Source organism: Heptranchias perlo, chromosome 38 (assembly GCF_035084215.1).
Source record: "Heptranchias perlo isolate sHepPer1 chromosome 38, sHepPer1.hap1, whole genome shotgun sequence".
NCBI classification, from domain to species: Eukaryota; Metazoa; Chordata; class Chondrichthyes; order Hexanchiformes; family Hexanchidae; genus Heptranchias; species Heptranchias perlo.
In genome coordinates this window covers 5,815,716-5,836,227 of record NC_090362.1, presented here as the reverse complement: position 1 = coordinate 5,836,227, position 20,512 = coordinate 5,815,716, and the positions used below count along the sequence as shown (strand labels likewise).

General features: G+C 44.5%; 1 protein-coding gene across 1 annotated transcript; it reads right to left on the bottom strand.

Annotated features, from left to right (window-relative positions):
- Positions 1–5,092: 5,092 nt before the first annotated feature.
- Positions 5,093–18,561, bottom strand: LOC137304609 (hydroxylysine kinase-like). Its single transcript, XM_067973251.1, has 5 exons — positions 18,374–18,561; positions 9,111–9,447; positions 8,748–8,887; positions 6,674–6,857; positions 5,093–5,656 (listed from the first exon to the last, which is right to left on the bottom strand). Exons 1-5 carry the CDS (start codon positions 18,395–18,397, stop codon positions 5,187–5,189), a joined length of 1,155 nt encoding a protein of 384 aa, XP_067829352.1. The 5' UTR covers positions 18,398–18,561; the 3' UTR covers positions 5,093–5,186.
- Positions 18,562–20,512: the final 1,951 nt, after the last annotated feature.

Here is a 20,512-nt window from a genome sequence, read left to right as displayed (position 1 = left end):
ATCAGGCAGGTGTAAAACGGCCAATAGAAATTCAGGAGGGTGCAAAACGGCCAGTAGAAAATCAGGCAGGTGTAAAACGGCCAATAGAAAATCGGGCAGGTGTTAAACGGCCAATAGAAAATCAGGCAGGTGTAAAACGGCCAATAGAAAATCAGGCAGGTGTAAAACGGCCAATAGAAATTCAGGAGGGTGCAAAACGGCCAATAGAAAATCAGGCGGGTGTAAAACGGGCAGCTGATGCCCGATCGCCCAAGGCACATTTCACCCCTTCCTCTCGGTCCATTAACCAGTTCTCTCAGAGTCTGTTCAAGCACCAGATCGACTTCCCTTCCAAACACCTCAAGCCCTTTTATTGTCTCTTTTAAATAAATTATCAGCAATATCCTGCATACAGTCTGCAGTAAATATCTCTTCTACAGCTAATTCCTCTAGGCTATGATCCCACTGGGAGATCCATTTCTCCATTCGGGAAATCTGCATCAGCTCAACACAATCCTGGTCGAGCCAAGGAATACATCGAATAACAGACTTCACACTTCTTACGAGTCTGACCCAGTCTTAAATAGCTTCAGCTGATTGGCATGGTTGTACCTTTCTGTTCATCAGCGTCCGCCTGTGATACAACAACAACTACTTGCATTCATGTAGTGCCTTTAACATAGGAAAATGTCCCAAGGCACTTCATGGGAGTATAATCAGATAAAAACTGACACCATCAAAGAAGGAGATAGTGGGGCGGGGTGGTGGGGGAGGGGTCACGGTGCGGGGAACTAAAGGCTCGTTCAAAGAAATGGTTTTAAGGAGGGTCTTAAAGGAGGGGAGAGAGGTGGTGAGGTTTAGGAAGGGAAAGCTTAGGGCCTAGATGGGTGAAGGCACGGCCGCCAATGGTGGGGCAAAGGGAGTGGGGGATGCACAAAAGGCCAGAGTTGGAGGAATGCGTAGTTCTCAGAGCGTTGTAGGGCTGGAGGAGGTTACAAAGATAGGGAGGGGTGAGACCATGGTGGGATTTGAACACGAGGATGAGCATTGGTGGACCAGGAGCCAATGAAGGTCAACGAGCACAGGGTGATGGGTAAGTGGGACTTGGTGCGAGTTGGGATACGGGCCCCAAAGTTTTGGACCTTATACACAGAAGAACTTATTTTATCCATTATACAATAAGGTCCTAATTATCTCTTGGACAATCTATGCTGTCCATCAGTGAATTTCAACACCATCACCTGATCTCCCACTTGCCAATCATTTTCTCACACTCCCTTATCAAATTGGAGTTTGGACCTCTGTGCAGAGAGCCCAAGCTGATTGGCTACCCAAAGATGTACCTCCCACAAATTTTGACTCAATTGTTCCACACACCTGCCCACCTTTACCGACTCTCACATGTCTGTGCACCTTGGACCATCCATAGCATCTCCTCGTGGAGCTGAACTGGTACAAGCCACACGAGGAGTAACGTGCTACCACATGGAGTAGTTGAGGCGAATAGCATAGACGCATTTAAGGACAAGCTAGTTAAGCACAAAAGGGAGAAAAGAATAGAAGGATATTTTGTTAGGATTAGATGAAGAGGGGTTGGAGGAGGCTTGTGTGGAGTATAAATGCCGGCATAGACCAGTGGGGCCGAATGGCCTGTTTCTGTGCTCTGGACTCGATGTAACTCGGTGTAACAGGACTTCCTCCCCGATTCCCCTTCTTCAGTGCCACTTTACCATCGATATTACTTCCCTTTCATTTGGGAATATGGAGAACCCGAGCAGATTATTTGTCCTTTCCTGAGCGTGCCCAGAAGTGCTCGCTATTCAGGATCCTGGTTTGGAGCCTGCTCAAGGTCAAAAGTCTGAGGGAGGGAAATTTGCACTGGCTCATTTACCACTGCCACGAAAAATGCCAAATTCCAACCCTCCCCACTTCGAGCACCTTGCGTGCCGAGTATTCTACCGTTACATTTTCAGTGTGATGGGGTCGGGATTTACTGCGTCCCTTAACTTTACGCAGCACCACTGGTGAGTCCCTTTATCTGACAATGTAGTTTAACAAAACATTACCCGAGGAGCAATTGGGGAAAGCTTCAGATGCACGGAAATTATTCCTTAGTCAAAAGGACAAGTAACCTGTGGGGCTATCGCAAACCCACATGGGGTGGGAAACAGTAACGACTGGATCAGAGGGGACTAGCTCAAAGACCCCGGGCTCCTGCAGCGTCTTGGGAAGAATGGGGCACATCAGAATAACAAGACTCGTCAGTATACCCGGATGGTACACTGTTCCAAACAAGTACAAGCCAAACCCAGATCAGGGCTAGCCCTCGACAGAAAGACTTGAGCCATCGACATGAACTAGTAAGGAGTGGAGAATAACTTGTTTTACCATCACCAGGGGCAAAAAGGAGAGGGGAGTTCATGTAGAACGTAGGTTGGGGCTGCTCATGGGGTTTCCCTGGTACAAAAAGGAGTTAATCCAAAACGGAAGGTTGGGCCCAATGGTCAATGGTAATATCATGATCTTGAAGAAGCAACAACCAGCCAGTCCAGTGAGCATTTGATACTGCGGCACATTTGATCCGTTTGGAAAGGGGAGACGAGGTGGGGGTAAGACCATCGCCCAGGAGATTACGGATAACACTGACAATATCATTTTATGATAACCCGAACCAGGAGATCAGGGAAAAGGACGAGATTTTTGAAAATTAATTCTCAGGGCATCGCTGGCAAGGATGGCACTTAATGCCCATCTCTAGTGCCCTGAACTGGGTTGCTTGCTAGGCCACTTCAGAGGGCAGTTAAGAGTCAACCACATTGTGGTGGGACTGGAGTCACCTATAGGCCAGACCGGGTAAGGACATTAGTGAACCAGTTGGGTTTTTACGACAATCCGACAGCTTCGTGGTCATTTTTACTGATACCAGCTTTTTATTTCCGAGTTTTTTAACTGAATTAAAATACTCAAGCTGCCATGGTGAGATTTTAACTCACGTTCTCTGGATTATTAGTCCAGTAACACAACCACTGCGCTTTCTAGTGTCAGAGCAAGTGTGAGGAACGTAAATCATCTGGGCGTGACCCGCCAAAAGAAATCAATACACAATCTGGCTGTGGTTACTCCTCACCTTCGTAAAGATAAAGTTGTCAGTTCCTCCAAAGACAGAAACGGAAAGCCCAGATCGTGTGGGGGTTCTGGAGGGGAAAGGCAGTGCGGCCAAGTTTATTCAAAGGATACTTTCCTCCTGGAGGACCCATCAGGATATCCTGTAAGTGGCTTGCCTTGGTGGTTCGAATCACTCCCCCACCCCTTACACAGTTCTAGACGACCTGAATTACGGTGAACAGAATTGACTCAAGGACACAATACCGGTGGTCTTAAAGATGTGGACTTGGACAATGCTCACCCCGATTGTCCCTTGACTTTCTCGCTGCTCCCCCTTGTAGAAAACGTGTCTCCTGATTCCGTACCGCCGACGCAGTATTCAAGTCTCAGTTTGAGCTCCGTCCATACAGTTGGAGAACGAGGCTCTGCTTCTCGTGGTGGTTTCTTCTCTCCACCCCAGGCGGAGTGCTCGGTTCTTGTTGTGAAGGTGAGGACAAGTGAAGATGAGAGCAGGCGAGGAAGCAAGAGAGAGAAAAGTCCCAAAACTGCCTCCTCTTGTACCCCCCAAAGTTCCAAACTTCTTCGCGCCAAAATAATTAAACGTTCCTTTTTCCTGCAGTGCTGTTTTCACAGCCCTGATGTTTTTGTGTAGTCAGTAATCTTACAGTGATATCCTTTTGCTTCCAACCAGTCTGGGATTTTGATTGGTTTCCCACCCTTCAGGGTTACCTCATCGAGGCAATGGTGGTAATGGCTGATAGTGGGTTAAGTGGTTTAACATTGATTAACAATGGTGTCTCCATCTCCTGCCAATTACCGTAAGCGTTGCCCTTCCTGGCTCATTGTGTTCCCAGAGAAACTCTGTCCGCTTGGACATTTCCCTTAATTGGCTTAGGGATCTTGTCAGAATCCCTTGTCCTTTTCACACCCCTGGGCCACACCCACTTTTCAAACGGGCTGCTGTTTCTTGCAGCAGAAAAATCTTAAAACACAAAAGGCCACAAAATGTCTGTTTGTAAATCCCTGGGACCTGAGCTGATGTTTACAATCCCACTCTTCATTCAGAAACTGTTCACCTGCTTTCCTGTAATTATCAACTGAAGGAACCACCTTACCGATTTTATAAGAGAAAAATAATCAAGACTTTTGATAGCTGCGTACTGTTGTTTGTTTTATTACAAACTGGTCAACAAACGTTTCAGCACAAAATTCAGACATAGATCATGTTTTGGAATATTTAAAATTGTGGCCTCTTTCAGCGGCTCAGACAGTAACACAAGTAGCAGCTTATCTTTCCATATCTGTTTAGACAAGAAAGAAGGAAAGAATTGCATTTTTATAGCACCTTTCATGACCACAAGATGTCCCAAAGTGCTTCACAGCCAGTGAAATACTTTTGAAGTACAGTCACTGTTGTAATGTAGGAAACGCAGCAATATAGAAAAAGGATCTCCAGTAACTGTTCTGCAGTGTAAGAGTCTTGAGATACCTTGGATTTACGGTGGCAGCATTTATTCACAGCAGATTCTTGGATCCTGGATTCAATTGTTGAACTATACAATGTAAATTGCTCAAACAAACCGTCACAGAGTGATTGCAAATCAGGATGTGAGGGGAGGAGATTTTTGTGGAATTTCAGACCTATTAATGTTGTAGCATTTGTAGCTTCGATGTTTGGACAAATTAGCTACACAATCAAATCTGGCACAAAATCACCCATATTATAAACCGGGACTGTATGTGGTTGGGAAGATGCTGAGGAGATTAATCCCATGATTTGGAAGACCAATTGCCAAGTGTCTCACCTCACAATGGTTGCACACACCATTTGGGATCAGACAAGGGAAATTCTGGAGTGAGACTAACAGTGGTTGTGGAGAGGTCTAAGGCTGCACTCGTATTTCTGAAGTTCGAAAAGTATCAGAAAGGCAGACATAAAGGGAGTGAAAAATGGTTTAAAAATTGATCTAAATAATTAGTAAATTAAAGCACTTACATAATTCCAGATAACAGATATATTAGTTGATTTATTTTTTAATGATTCCTCTCTTAAAAGTGGCATTGTTATCCTAGAAGCCAACACACAACCAATGGGTCCTATATCAGGTGCAGTAGGAATTGGCTGTCTCAAACCAAACCTTTTCTACTGCCTCTTTCCCAAGCCCCCACAGTTGGTGTAAACGCTTCCAGCCAGTTCTTCCTGTGGTCAGAAGGTACTCTTCATTTTCTGGATAAAGCAGAATATTATATCTTGCCATAACCAGCGATTGAGAAAACCTGCAAAGAACCAGCAAAAACACAGCGTCTCGCTCCTCCGGGAGTAAAGGGGTCACACTCTCAAAGCCTGCAAGAACATGGCCCCCAACACTTATGGGATTGTTGTTCTCGAGCATCATATACATTATGGATATGGCCACATCATATACACAATAACCATAACTCATGTCACTGAAGTCCAGAATACCAGAAATTTCCAACTCCTGGTGCGGGAGAGTCGGGTTGGAGTGATCAGCCGATGAATGAACGGGTTTCACTAGAATGTTGGAATGGCTGAAGTCTCCGTGATTAATGCCTGTGAAAGACACAAACGTTGCAATATTTTATCATATACACGATGGACAACCCTTAAATTATAATTTAATATGTAGCTCTATTAAAAGTCTTGTATATAGCAGGCACTTCTTTAAGCATCACACTTGCTTCATCACACATTATCCGTCACACTTTACCGTATCGTCTCACTCACTGTGAGCAATGCCTTGGCCCTGATATTCCAATGGGGAGCCAGGGCAGATGCCAGGTGGAACCCCTGCACTGGAGAAGGAAGGGGGGGGTGCAATTTGGGGCAGAGCCCAGATCTGCTCGGTTTCTACCCTGTTCAAAATGGGCCGAACAACAACAATCTGCATTTACATAGCGCCTTTACCGAGGTAAAACATTCCAAGACACTTAGCAGGAGTGTTCTGAGACAAAATTTGACACTTAGTCACATAAGGAGATATTAGGACAGGTGACCAAAAGCTTGGTCAATTGGACCACTAGCTTCGACTATTTAAGTGACTTCATATCCTTATAACCTTCAATTGTAATCCAACCAGATAATCATTGCCTATTCCTGGATGTCCTGACAACAATGTGGCTTGCTAAATGAGAAAGAGGGAAAGAGAGAAATTGCATTTATATAGCCCCTTTCACAAACTCAGGACACCCCAAAGCACTACACAGCCATTTCAGTACTTTTGAAGTGTGGTCACTCTTGTAATGTAGGAAACGTAGCCGCAAATTTGCACTCAGCAAAATCCCACAAACAGCAATGAGAAAAATTACCAATCAAACTGTTTTAGTGATGTTGGTTGAGGGATAAATGTTGCTCAGGACACAGGGGAGAACGCAGTAATACAAAATGGGGTGAATCGTATCGGCCACCATTGATACGCCCGTCTGATATTCAATTCCATTGACTGCAGAGGATCTGAATACCAATCAGGGCATATAATGGGCAGCCCAGGTAATACCACCCGTTTTGCACTGTCGTCCAAGAGCAATCTCTACCCCGTAGGCTTCAGGGCCAAGAGAGGTGGAAACTTACTTTTTCGAAACCTGCTCAAATTTGGAAGTATCTTTTCCTTGAATTGCTGAATAATTTGCTCCACAACTCGGCGATTGCTGCCCTCCTCCACTGCGTACAGGTACTTGACCAGCAGGTGAGTATTTGAAAGGCTCCAGAGGTAGTCATCTCGCTGCAGACTCTTCAGGGTAGGGTGCTGGAATTCCTAACAATTGGACAAATCCATTACTTTCTCCCCACCAATACATCAATCGTGCCGTGTGATAACAATAACTCCCATGGATTGGTGATGGAATTCTGTACAATTCAGGTTCAAAAGGTCCAAGTTCAGGTACTGACAAAGTTCATTTTTGACCTAGACGATAGGAAACAATGAGGCCGGACCAAGATGGACACCTCCCTGCACTGCAGATTAAGGGAAAACTGAGGTAAACTTACTCTACACTGCCAGCGATTCGATACAGATGTGCCCCTCCAACATCAGCATGGAAAATAGATATATATTAAAGGACACTAAACCACCAAGGTTCAGACTCCATTCCCGACTGGGCCATTTTGTATGGGTGGCACCTTCTCTCACTGGGACCAAGTAAGTTACACTGAACAACAAAACTGGAGGCCTGTGACCAGCGGTGTGCCTCAGGGATCGGTGCTGGGTCCGCTGTTGTTTGTTATTTATATTAATGATTTAGATGAGAATTTAGGAGGCATGGTTAGTAAGTTTGCAGATGACACCAAGATTGGTGGCATTGTGGACAGTGAAGAAGGTTATCTAGGATTGCAACGGGATCTTGATAAATTGGGCCAGTGGGCCGATGAATGGCAGATGGAGTTTAATTTAGATAAATGTGAGGTGATGCATTTTGGTAGATCGAATCGGGCCAGGACCTACTCTGTTAATGGTAGGGCGTTGGGGAGAGTTATAGAACAAAGAGATCTAGGAGTACAGGTTCATAGCTCCTTGAAAGTGGAGTCACAGGTGGATAGGGTGGTGAAGAAGGCATTCAGCATGCTTGGTTTCATTGGTCAGAACATTGAATACAGGAGTTGGGATGTCTTGTTGAAGTTGTACAAGACATTAGTAAGGCCACACTTGGAATACTGTGTACAGTTCTGGTCACCCTATTATAGAAAGGATATTATTAAACTAGAAAGAGTGCAGAAAAGATTTACTAGGATGCTACCGGGACTTGATGGTTTGACTTATAGGGAGAGGTTGGATAGACTGCGGCTTTTTTCCCTGGAGAGTAGGAGGTTTAGGGGTGATCTTATAGAAGTCTATAAAATAATGAGGGGCATAGATAAGGTAGATAGTCAAAATCTTTTCCCAAAGGTAGGGGAGTCTATAACGAGGGGGCATAGATTTAAAGTGAGAGGGGAGAGATACAAAAGGGTCCAGAGGGGCAATTTTTTCACTCAAAGGGTGGTGAGTGTCTGGTACGAGCTGCCAGAGGCAGTAGTAGAGGCGGGTACAATTTTGTCTTTTAAAAAGCATTTGGACAGTTACATGGGTAAGATGGGTATAGAGGGATATGGGCCAAGTGCAGGCAATTGGGATTAGCTTAGTGGTATAAACTGGGCGACATGGACATGTGGGGCCGAAGGGCCTGTTTCCATGTTGTAAACTTCTATGATTCTATCTTCCTTATTGCCAAAGCTCTGGTTATAATCGCCAAACGCAGCTGTAAAATAGAAGAAAACGGTGCATATGAGGGGCAACTGGTCACTTTCCACATACGTTAGGTTTTAAAATAAAAACCAGCTAAATTCGCATTGACCAAAACTTTCCAAAATTCAGCTATTGGTGTATTAATCTGAAGGGACCCAACCTAGATTATCAGACTTTCTGCTGTTTCATGCTGGGTATGACTCCTGTGATGCCTACAGACCATATATAAGGAAAGCTTTTTAAAGAATTTTGCCGTAATTTATTTGGTGTTGTCAGGCTAAAGAAGCTCCAAAGCAGGTCTGGTTTGTTACGATCGGGGGATCTACGATCTGGTCTACATGAACAGACTGATCACACTGGATCCACTGGTGTGCCGTGCGTGACCCTTTTAAAGGATAATTCTTGAGGCAAATTACACCGACTTACTTCAAGAACCTTGTCCATTTGAGCAAGAGTTCGGCCAGCTTTGTATAAGATCTGTGGGCCTGGTGGGATTTTGGCTAATGGAATTCCTGGAAGGTAGTTCAGTAACCGGACCATGTGGGTCTTATATTCTTGCCCACAATCTGTAAAATATAAGAGCAAAGTATTCTTGTTAAATTAGTTAGCTTAATCTTTTGGAAGTTAAACGATGCCAATAGATACTGATTTCTAATTAGTTATAGTGTTTACAGGGTTTATGCAAATGTGGACATTTATAAAAAGGTGACTTACAAACTTTAATGAGTGTGTGACTGGAGTCAACCAGAACCTGAACCCAATGTACAATAATCAATAAATGATACTCACCAATCGTCTCCAATGACATAATCTTGCCATCAACGGTCGGGATTGTTGTAGGCGAGGGAAAACCTTTCTTGTTCAAAAACGTCATGATTCGTGTTTGTGCTTCAACCAAATCGGCATCTTGACTATCGACAGTGTTCAGCACTTTGAGGACGTAGCCATTACTGTGATCTCCGGTCCCCTTGGTCTCAGATACCAGGATGTGGAAGTTCTGGTCATCATAACTGGGCAATGGTTGGACACTGGAGACCTTTAGATCGTACAGCTGTCCAACCAACTCAACAGCCTGGGCTTCACTCAGTGAGGGTTTGATGAGAACTGTTTTCTCTGTGGAAGACATCTGAAAAACATCAAAATAATGAAACCGATGAAATTAGGGAATGTGATGTTCTGACAAATGCAACTTATTCTTAACTCGCTCATACATAATCATTGTGTGTCAACCACTGTACAGGGCTGTAATTATAGCGGTTTGTACTCTCATGGGCTTTGATTAGAGTGAAAATAGCAGTAAATGACAGCTCCCTAATGAGGCAGATGCAGGTGTTGCTAAACTGCTTTGAAATATTGTTACAAATTCAAGATTCATGCTCTTTCCCCCCTAATCATATAAATAGTGAGGCATCAGTCCCCATAAGTAGACTGGGTTTCCTATGAAATGAACCCAGAACCTTTATTCTCTGACATGTTTGAGTTAATGTAGCAAATATTTAACAATTAGCCCTGACTTGCTGTAAATCGTTCACTATAGGGTGAGTGGGCGGAGATTTGGCAGATGCAATATAATATTGGAAAATGTGAGGTTATGCACTTTGGCAGGAAAAATCGGAGAGCAAGTTATTTTCTTAATGGCGAGAGACTGGAAAGTACTGCAGTACAAAGGGATCTGGGGGTCCTAGTGCAAGAAAATCAAAAAGTTGGTATGCAGGTGCAGCAGGTGATCAAGAAAGCCAACGGAATGTTGGCTTTTATTGCTAGGGGGATAGAATATAAAAACAAGGAGGTATTGCTGCAGTTATATAAGGTATTGGTGAGACCGCACCTGGAATACTGCATACAGTTTTGGTCTCCATACTTAAGAAAAGACATACTTGCTCTCGAGGCAGTACAAAGAAGGTTCACTCGGTTAATCCCGGGGATGAGGGGGCGGACATATGAGGAGAGGTTGAGTAGATTGGGACTCTACTCATTGGAGTTCAGAAGAATGAGAGGCGATCTTATTGAAACATATAAGATTGTGAAGGGTCTTGATCGGGTGGATGCAGTAAGGATGTTCCCAAAGATGGGTGAAACTAGAACTAGGGGGCATAATCTTAGAATAAGGGGCTGCTCTTTCAAAACTGAGATGAGGAGAAACTTCTTCACTCAGAGGGTGGTAGGTCTGTGGAATTTGCTGCCCCAGGAAGCTGTGGAAGCTACATCATTAGATAAATTTAAAACAGAAATAGACAGTTTCCTAGAAGTAAAGGGAATTAGGGGTTATGGGGAGCGGGCAGGAAATTGGACATGAAGCTGAGTTCGGATCGGTCAATGCCCTGTGGGTGGCGGAGAGGGCCCAGGGGCTGTGTGGCCGGGTCCTGCTCCGACTTCTTGTGTTCTTTAGATTTGTGGTTGGGATCAGATCAGCCATGATCTTATTGAATGGCGGAGCAGGCTCGAGGGGCCGATTGGCCTACTCCTGCTCCAATTTCTTATGTTCTTATGTTCTTATAGAATATGTGGGATGCTCATCTGTTCTGTTACTCCCTACATGGAAACCCCAGTGTGTACAGGGATTCCCTATTATGTATGGGGAAACCTCACCACTGCATACAGGTTAAAACTGCTGTTCAGATTCATTTACATGTAAAATACACAAAAAAAAACAAAATGCAAGGGAAAGATACTACACAGTGCAATTATCAAGCTTACACTGCACACAAACTGGGTTGACTGTTTTGAAATGAGCTGTAGTTATGACTGCTTCTCTCTGCAGTTTAAGTATAGTTGTACCAGGTAGAATAGTCATGGCAAGCTGTTAAAGTACATCCACCTATTAGTACTTACTCTGCAACGGCTATACAAGGCCAGGCTTGGAGCAGTGGAGACATTACCTCATTAATTATCCATGAGAAGATATAGTGAATCAGCCAAGTGACTGAGGGGAGGTGATGTGGGCTGAATAAGCTCATGTTCTGAATGTACTGGGAAGAGATAAGAGGAAGGACATAACTGATAGCCACAGTTTCTCATTAGTGAGGAAACAGATGTTATTGCGCAGATTCATTGAAGGGAGATTGACCAGATGTGTTTAGAACGCATTGACATAATGTATTACGTTAGAAGGACATAATTATACATATAAAAGGTACAAACACTGGGGCTCCTTGGGGACTTTTCTAGTCTTGTTGAGGCTAGTTAAAGCAGTCAATGGCGATTTCCTGAAGGAGGCCCTGGTACGTGAGTTATAAAGTTATAATCGGTACCTTGTGTTTTATTATTCTCATTGACTTGATTTAATAAAGATTGTTAATCAGAGTTTCAATGTTCCCTAGTCCTCGAACTTGTATTAGAGTAAAGGACGTATGACAATATCCTGTAATACCTCCACATATAGGTAGCATGGATATCTGACAATATCCTATAATATCTCCACATAAGGGCAATATGGATATCTGACAATATCCTATAATATCTCCACATAAGGGCAATATAGATATGACACTATCCTGTAATAACTCCACATAAGGGCAACATGGATATATGACAATATCCTATAATATTTCCACATAAGGACGATATGGATATGTGACAATATCCTGTAATACCTCCACATAAGGGTGATATGGATATATGACAATATCCTATACCTCCACATAAGGGCAATATGGATATCTGACAATATCCTGTAATATCTCCACATAAGGGCGATATGGATATATGACAATATCCTGTAAAAGCTCCACATAAGGGCAATACGGATATCTGACAATATCCTGTAATACCTCCACATAAGGGCAATATGGATATCTGACAATATCCTGTAATACCTCCACATAAGGGCAATATGGATATATGACAATATCCTATAATATCTCCACATAAGGGTGATATGGATATATGACAATATCCTATAAAACCTCCACATAAGGGTGATATGGATATGTGACAATATCCTATAATATCTCCACATAAGGGCGATATGGATATGTGACAATATCCTATAATATCTCCACATATGGGCGATATGGATATCTGACAATATCCTATAATACCTCCACATATGGATATGGATATGTGACAATATCCTATAATATCTCCACATAAGGGCGATATGGATATATGACAACATCCTACAATATCTCCACATATGGGCGATATGGATATCTGACAATATCCTATAATAACTCCACATAAGGGCAATTGTAAACAATTTTACAACACCAAGTTATAGTCCAGCAATTTTATTTTAAATTCACAAGCTTTCGGAGGCTACCTCCTTCCTCAGGTGAACGATGTGGAAAAAATCGTTCCACATCGTTCACCTGAGGAAGGAGGTAGCCTCCGAAAGCTTGTGAATTTAAAATAAAATTGCTGGACTATAACTTGGTGTTGTAAAATTGTTTACAATTGTCAACCCCAGTCCATCACCGGCATCTCCACCACATAAGGGCGATATGGATATATGACAATATCCTGTAATACCTCCACATATAGGTAGCATGGATATGTGACAATATCCTATAATATCTCCACATAAGGGCACTATGGATATTTGACAATATCCAATATACGCTCAACAAGCAGGCTATTAGAAAGAGACAGGGCAGGTTTTCTTCCATAGTTCTATTGGGAGGGAGGAAAATTGGAGGGGAGATGTTGCGCCCACTCCAGGCACCCAATGCCAATTCTGGGATTTCTCACTAGAAGTGACCTTCAAAGATCAATACATCCACTCATTTCCTGTCATCTGCGCCATAGCAACAGAGGTCAGCAGGGAGCACTCCTGGTGTCCAGGGCTACTGAGGTAGGGACCGATTTAAATTTTAAGGTCCACTTGGCCAATCGGAGAGTGTGCCCGATCACACTGGGCAAGACGGAAGACTTAAACATTTTGTTTTGAAGTGTCATTTCTCTCTCCTCTCGCTGGGCACGCTACACAATGGCAGGATTCACAGCCATTTTCCTTCTTCTCCCCGTAACCAAGGCGGGTGACCTGTGATGGTACTACCTTAATAACCGTAGTGCGCATGGAAGTTCTCCTGTGCCACGACTGTAGGGGGTCTCAAGAGAAAAATCCCCCCCCCCCCAAACCATCAATGGTGATAAATACACAAAACTCCTTTTATAAAACTCCAACCATCCGCATCCTGAGCAGCGAATAGAAAAATGAAGAACACTAGAATCCTCGAGTTCTGAGGATGCTTTATCCTTTGATGTTCAAACAATTTCTTTGCCTCAGTCCAGCATTCAAGGTGTTAATTCCTCAGTCACAGTGAGAGAGTGGCCCCCCGGGGGTTGCAGTTCCTCAGTTTGCTTGTTTTAACCCCATTTGCATTTGCGGTTTGGCGACGCTAGTAACAGATTACAAACTTCATGTTAAGAAGATAGTTTCTGTCCCGGAGAGGTTGGTGACTGGGGAGCTGCTGCGATACAGGCAGGAGGTCACCTTGAATATTTCTGACTCGCTCCCCATCTCTATGTTGCATGCAGATAACACCGAGCTCACCAAGGCTCCTTCTATGTGAACAACTACCAACATTTAAGAATACGGGCCAAACACAGCACCCCCACTACATAAACATTGGTCTTCGGGCAAGTGAGAGCCGAGAGCACAGCAGAATGAGCCGGGAACAGAGGGGAACTGAGAGTGAGTCAGGAACTGGGAGTGAGTCGGGAATAGGGGGGAACTGGGAGTGAGTCGGGAACTGGGAGTGAGTCGGGAACTGGGAGTGAGTCGGGAATAGGGGGGAACTGAGAGTGAGTCAGGAACAGAGGGGAACTGGGAGTGAGTCGGGAACTGGGAGTGAGTCGGGAATAGAGGGGAACTGAGAGTGAGCCAGGAACTGGGAGTGAGTCGGGAACTGGGAGTGAGCCGGGAACAGAGGGGAACTGGGAGTGAGTCGGGAACTGGGAGTGAGTTGGGAACAGAGGGGAACTGAGAGTGAGTCAGGAACTGGGAGTGAGTCAGGAACAGAGGGGAGCTGAGAGTGAGTCAGGAACTGGGAGTGAGTCGGGAATAGAGGGGAACTGGGAGCGAGTCGGGAACAGAGGGGAACTGAGAGTGAGTCAGGAACTGGGAGTGAGTCGGGAACTGGGAGTGAGTCAAGAACAGAGGGGAGCTGAGAGTGAGCCAGAAACTGGGAATGAGTCGGGAACTGGGAGTGTGTCAGGAACTGGGAGTGAGTCGGGACCAGAGGGGAACTGGGAGTGAGTCGGGACCAGAGGGGAACTGAAAGTGAGTCGGGAACTGGGAACGAGTCGGGAACTGGGAACGAGTCGGGAACTGGGAGTGAGTCAGGAACAGAGGGGAACTGGGAGTGAGTCGGGAACAGAGGGGAACTGGGAGTGAGTCAGGAACTGGGAGTGAGCCGGGAACAGAGGGGAACTGGGAGTGAGTCGGGAATGCCTTATAGACAGATGGAGGGAAAACTGGGAAAGGGAAAAGTAACCAATGTGAGAAGGAAGGAATGGGGAGGGAGGGAGAGGCAGAACAGTTTTTAAAATGGAATGTTAGATTTTTTAATGTTACATTAACATTATTACTCCTGCCTGTTCAATACCATCTAGACCCTAATACTAGGGGATTAATATGTGAAATCTCAAGGAATACAGAATCCTCTCGAGCTGCCGGCACTTTAAGAGTTAACAGATATGCAGCTTTCAGATTGTAAAACATAAATTTGGTTTCGAAACAGTTCCTGAATTCCAACTTTACACACGGTGACCGTGAAACACAAAAGGAAGCCTCGTCCCAGCAACCAATTCAGAAGTTACAATGGTTGGACCCAGATCACAATACCCGTCTCTAATTTGCACACTGGGCACTGCCCCAAGGTTCAATGCTTACTGCTCATCCCAACTGACAGTTCCTCTCCTCTTCCTTCTGGCTGAGTGATCCACTTTTCACACTTGAAGTTCAGAATAACAACTAAGGACACAGAAAAGAGCTTTACAGCAACACCTGCTTAAATTCCCCCCCTACTGGTACTGCAAACTAATACATCCTCGTGCATACAACAATCTGAACACTTGTTCCCTCCCTTAAAACGAAACAAAGAGATATTTGATGATCGCACAATTTCTTGGTATTTTCCATACATTTTTGACATCCAGGAAGAAAAGAACTTGCAATTACATTGTTCATTTCACATCCTCAGGATATCCCAAAGCACTCCACAGCCAGTGAAGAACTGTTGAAGTGTAGTCACTGTTATAATGTAGGGAAACACGGCAGCCAATTTGCGCACAGCAAGGTCCCACAAACAGCAATTAGATAAATGATCAGATAATTTGTGTTAATTGAGGGATAAATGTTGGTCCGGACACCAGGAGAACGCCCATGCTCTTCTTCAAATAGTGCCTTGGGATCATTTGCATCCACCTGAGAAGGTAGTTTAATATCCCATCCAAAAGACGGCACCTCCGACAGTGCAGCACTCCCTCAGTATTGCGCTGAAGTGTCATGCTCAAGTCTGTGGAGTTGGGTTTGAACCCACAACCTTCTGACCGAGAGTGCTACCATTGAACCAAGGCTGACATATATTAGGCTGCTATAATAGCCAATACATAACTGCCTGGTAGGTGGTCAGATTTGGGTGCAATAACTGGGCCAGTGGATGATTGAAGTGCAGATTAAATCAGGTTTATCCAGCACAGCAACAGGAGTCGGCCATTCAGCCCCTCGGGTCTGTTCCGCCATTCAATTAGATCATGGCTGATCTGTATTTCGGATCCATTTACCTGCCATTGATCCATATACCTTGATACTTTACCTATTAAAAATCTGTTCATCTCAGTCTTGAAAATGTCAATTGACCCGGCAGTCACAGCCTTTTTGGGGAAGAGCATTCCATATTTCCATTATTCCTTGTGCCAAAAGATGCTTCCTAATCTCACTTTCGAAGGGCCTAGCTCTAATTTTAAGATTATGCCCCCTTTTTCTGGATTTCCCCACCAAAAGAAATTGTTTCTTTGTATCTACCATATTAAATCTCATTGACATTAAGTTAGGAGGCACAATAAATTGTGCAGAAGTGAGTTGCAAAGGGACATAGACAGATGAAGTTAATACACAAAACTGTGTCAGATGGAGTTCAGTGTGAGATCATTCACTTTGGATCCAACATGGAACAATGGAGGAGCAAAGGAATTTGGGTGTCCATGTACACAAATCACTAAAAACTAGTGCACAGGTTCAAAATATAATCATAAAAGCTAATGGAATATTATTTATCCCAAGGGAGCAGGAATATAAAGGGGAGAAAGTGATGCTTCAGGTGTACAGAGCCTTGGTCAGACCCTATCTGGAGATACTGCGTTCAGTTTTGGCCACCGAACCTCAGGAAGGATATACTGGCCTAGGAGGAGATGCAGCGCAGATTCACCAGAATGATACCGGGGCTTAAATAGTTAAATTATGAGGTCAGGCTGCATAAGCTTGGCCTGTATTCCCTTGAGTTTAGAACGTTGGGATGTAATCTAATGGAAGAGTTTGAGATGTTGAAAGGATTTGATAGGGTAGATAAAGGGGAATCATTTCCTCTGGAGGGGGAATCCAGAATAAAGGACACGATCAGAAAATTAGAGCTAAGCCATTCAGGAGTGAAATCAGGAAGCACTTTTTCACACAAAGGGTAGTGGTAATGTGGAATTCTCTCCCTCAATAGGCTGTGGATGCTGGAGGGTCAACAGAAATGTTCACGCCTGAGATAGATTTTGTTATGTAAGGGTGTCAAAGGCAGGTAAATAGATTTGAGGTGAAGATCAGCCAATTAAATGGCGGAACAGGCTTGAGCAACTGAATGGCCTACTCCTGTTCCTATGTTTCAGTTAGGTCCCAGCTCGGTTCAGGTCTAGTCCATCCCAGTACTGGTGCCAGTGCCCTGTGAAATGGAACCCCTCCTTCCCACACCAGCCTTTCAGCCACACATTTACTTTCCTGATTTGTCTATCTCGATGCCAATTAACATATGACTCGGGCAGTTAACATAGAAACATAGAAAATAGGAGCAGGAGTAGGCCATTCGGCCCTTCAAGCCTGTTCCGCCATTCAATATGATCATGGCTGATCCTCTATCTCAATACCATATTCTCGCTCTCTCCCCATACCCCTTGATGCCTTTTGTGTCTAGAAATCTATCTAGCTCCTTCTTAAATATATTCAGTGACTTGGCCTCCACAGCCTTCTGTGGTAGAGAATTCCACAGTTTCGCCACCCTCTGAGTGAAGAAATGTCTCCTCATCTCAGTCCTAAATGTCCTACCCCGTATCCTGAGACTGTGACCCCTCGTTCTGGACACTCCCCAGCCAGGGGAAACATCCTCCCTGCATCCAGTCTGTCTAGCCCTGTCAGAATTTTATACGTTTCAATGAGATAATGGGTAATGAGGGAACCAGAAGTGTCTCCGCAGATGGTGGTACCTCAAAAATAGCGCATGGACCTTTTTAAAATTAGCCCGCACGTTCCACTTACTGGACAGCAAGCTCATGAAGCATTATTTCCTGCTCCATTTTTATTGTCCAGGGATGTGGTGCAATATGTGGTCAATGTTAGAGAACAGGATAACTGGGAGGTCGAACAAAATCAGTGTTATTGCCGTTACCTATTTTAACAAGGGTACTGACCTGCTACAAGAGTGGACGTAGATATAATGGAAACATGGCTTGCCCAGAGCAACTCAGGGAAAAGATAATCCCAAGGTTGGTGGACTAGGCCTTAAGGCAGCTGAATGTGGCAGCACTCACGTCATTTGCAGCAGGTGTGGTTGCTTTCAAATTAGGGAGCTTAAGAAACAGTGAGAAGGAAGAATAGAGGAGACTGTACGAGGGCACAGACAGGTTGGGGAAAGGGGAGCAGAGAAGTGGCAAATTCAGTTCAATGTAAATAAATGTGATGAAGGAGAAAGCCTCCGAAAGCTTGTGATTTTCAAATAAAACTGTTGGACTATAACCTGGTGTTGTAAGATTCCTTGGACAAATGTAAAGGGAAGAAGATCGTGTTACGAGTTCTGGAGAACCTGAGGACGACCAAATCAATCAACGAGCGTAGCTCTTTCAATCTGTACCTTTGAGGAGCACGCATCTCCCATTGGCTCCTGCTGGTTCCCAGTTCAGGAGGTTCGATTCCCAGCTGCTTTTGTCCGTTTTGGGGGGAGGGACGGGAGAGCAGAAATTGACGAACATACGAAATTGACGGGTGGGAAAAGACCATCTGGTCTATCAAGCCTGCCCCACACTCATCATACCTGACTGGCCAACCCCCCCCCCCCCCCCCCCCCCACTCCACACCCATCATGTAATCTCCTGGGAGAGGCAAAAAAAACCCAGAGAAAAACCCAGGGCCAGAAAGGGGGGAGAAAAATCTGAAAATGTCCTCCCCGACTCCCTCAGGCGATCGAAACCAGCTCAGGAAATCACATGTTTTCTGTAAAGCCACTTACATTCTGTGCGACGCGATCTCCGCCCCTATGACGACGGGTGGCAAAGTTCAGGAGAAATTGACGTTTCTGCTGCTCAATTGGTCTGAAACAGGCCAGTGACTGCACGGTCACCCTGCCACAAGCCAAGGCTGGAGAGTCCAATCCCCATGAGTGCTAACCGAGAATGGTTAATGCCTGCGAGATTCCACAGTGCAGCTCCTGAGGCAATAATTAACAGGAGCAGCAAAGGCGAGGAGAGATTACAATCTCTCGTTATTACTGAATGTCTGATTGATGGGTTGAAAGAACTCTTAAAGTCGTAACTGAGTTAACACTTGCTGTGTCAGCGGTTATAGTAACAGTGCTAAAGGGGAATTGATAATGGTGCTTCTATTGATATCAGAACCCAGAGTGCCCAGTTCTCTCCCTAGTGCTCCTACAGTATCAGGCACACACTTTGTTTGTGCAAATCCTATTCTGCACCCAGAGCATTAGATTTGGGGTCCAATCACTGGATAGCCTTCCCTCCCCCCTCCCTGTGCTGATCTATATCTCTTTTTGACTTTTCATAAATGAATGAATTCATTTTGCTCAGCACCAGCCATTCTTCTGTCAATATCCCACGCTTTAATTCAGCTGGCATAACTCCCCCGGAGAGACGCCATAACTTCCCTCGGAGACACGGCATAACTGTCCCGGAGAGATGGCGTAACTCCCCCATACAGATGGTGTAACTGCTCCAGAGAGACGGCGTAACTCTCCTGAAGATACGGTGTAACCCTCCCGGAGAGTTACAAGTGTGGCCGCTGTATATTAGCTACCACTTCAAGTAGACAAGTGGGAGTGGTGTCAGCTGTGGCTCAGTGGGTAGCACTCTTACCTGTCTGAGTTAGATGATTGTGGGTTCAAATCCCACTCCAGAGACTTGAGTACATAATCCAGTGTCGTACTGAGGGAGGGCTGCACTGTCGGACATGCTGTCATTTTTAATGAGACATTAAACCCTGGCCATATCTGCCCTCTCAGGTGGATGTAAAAGATTCCATGACACTAAAAAAAAGGGAAGCTTATGTCAGATACTGAGAGCTCAATACTGCAGAAAGCCTAGAGGAGTATCGAAAGTGCAGGGGTGAAATTAAAAAGGAAATTAGGAAAGCAAAGAGAGGGAATGAAAAAATGCTGGCAAGGAAAATCCAAAGCTGTTTTATAAATACATAAAGAGCAAGAAAATAACTAGGGAAAGAGAAGGGCCTATTAGAGACCAAAAAAATAACCTGTTTGTGGAGGCGGAAGATGTGGGTTTGGTTCTTAATGAATACTTTGCGTCTGTCTTCACAAAAGAGGGGGACGATGCAGAGATTGTAGTTAAGGAGGAGGAGTGTGAAATATTAGAGGGGGTAAACATAGTGAGAGAGGAAGTATTAAAGGATTTAGCATCTTTGAAAGCCAGGCCTGGATGAAATGTATCCCAGGCTGTTAAGAGAAGCAAGAGAGGAAATAGCAGAGGCTCTGACCATCATTTTCCAATCCTCCCTGGCTACAGGCGTGGTGCCGGAGGATTGGAGGACTGCTAACATTGTACCATTGTTTAAAAAGGGAGAAAGGGATAGAACAAATAATTATAGGCCAGTCAGTCTAACCTCGGTGGTGGGCAAATTATTGGAATCAATTCTGAGGGACAGCATAAATCGTCATTTAGAAAGGCACGGGTTGATCAAGGACAGTTAGCATGGATTTGTTAAGGGAAGGTCGTGTCTGACTAAATTGATTGAATTTTTTTGAGGA

What these genes read in the sequence shown, in the direction of transcription:
- LOC137304609 (XM_067973251.1), bottom strand. Translation starts at nt 18,397, where the DNA reads ATGGGAGATGCGTGCTCCTCAAAG. An exon ending in AAATGGACAAGGTTCTTGAA is followed by an intron (nt 6,858 to 8,747) that starts GTAAGTCGGTGT and finishes TCCAATTGTTAG; the next exon opens with GAATTCCAGCACCCTACCCT. An exon ending in TTTGAGCAGGTTTCGAAAAA is followed by an intron (nt 5,657 to 6,673) that starts GTAAGTTTCCAC and finishes TGTCTTTCACAG; the next exon opens with GCATTAATCACGGAGACTTC.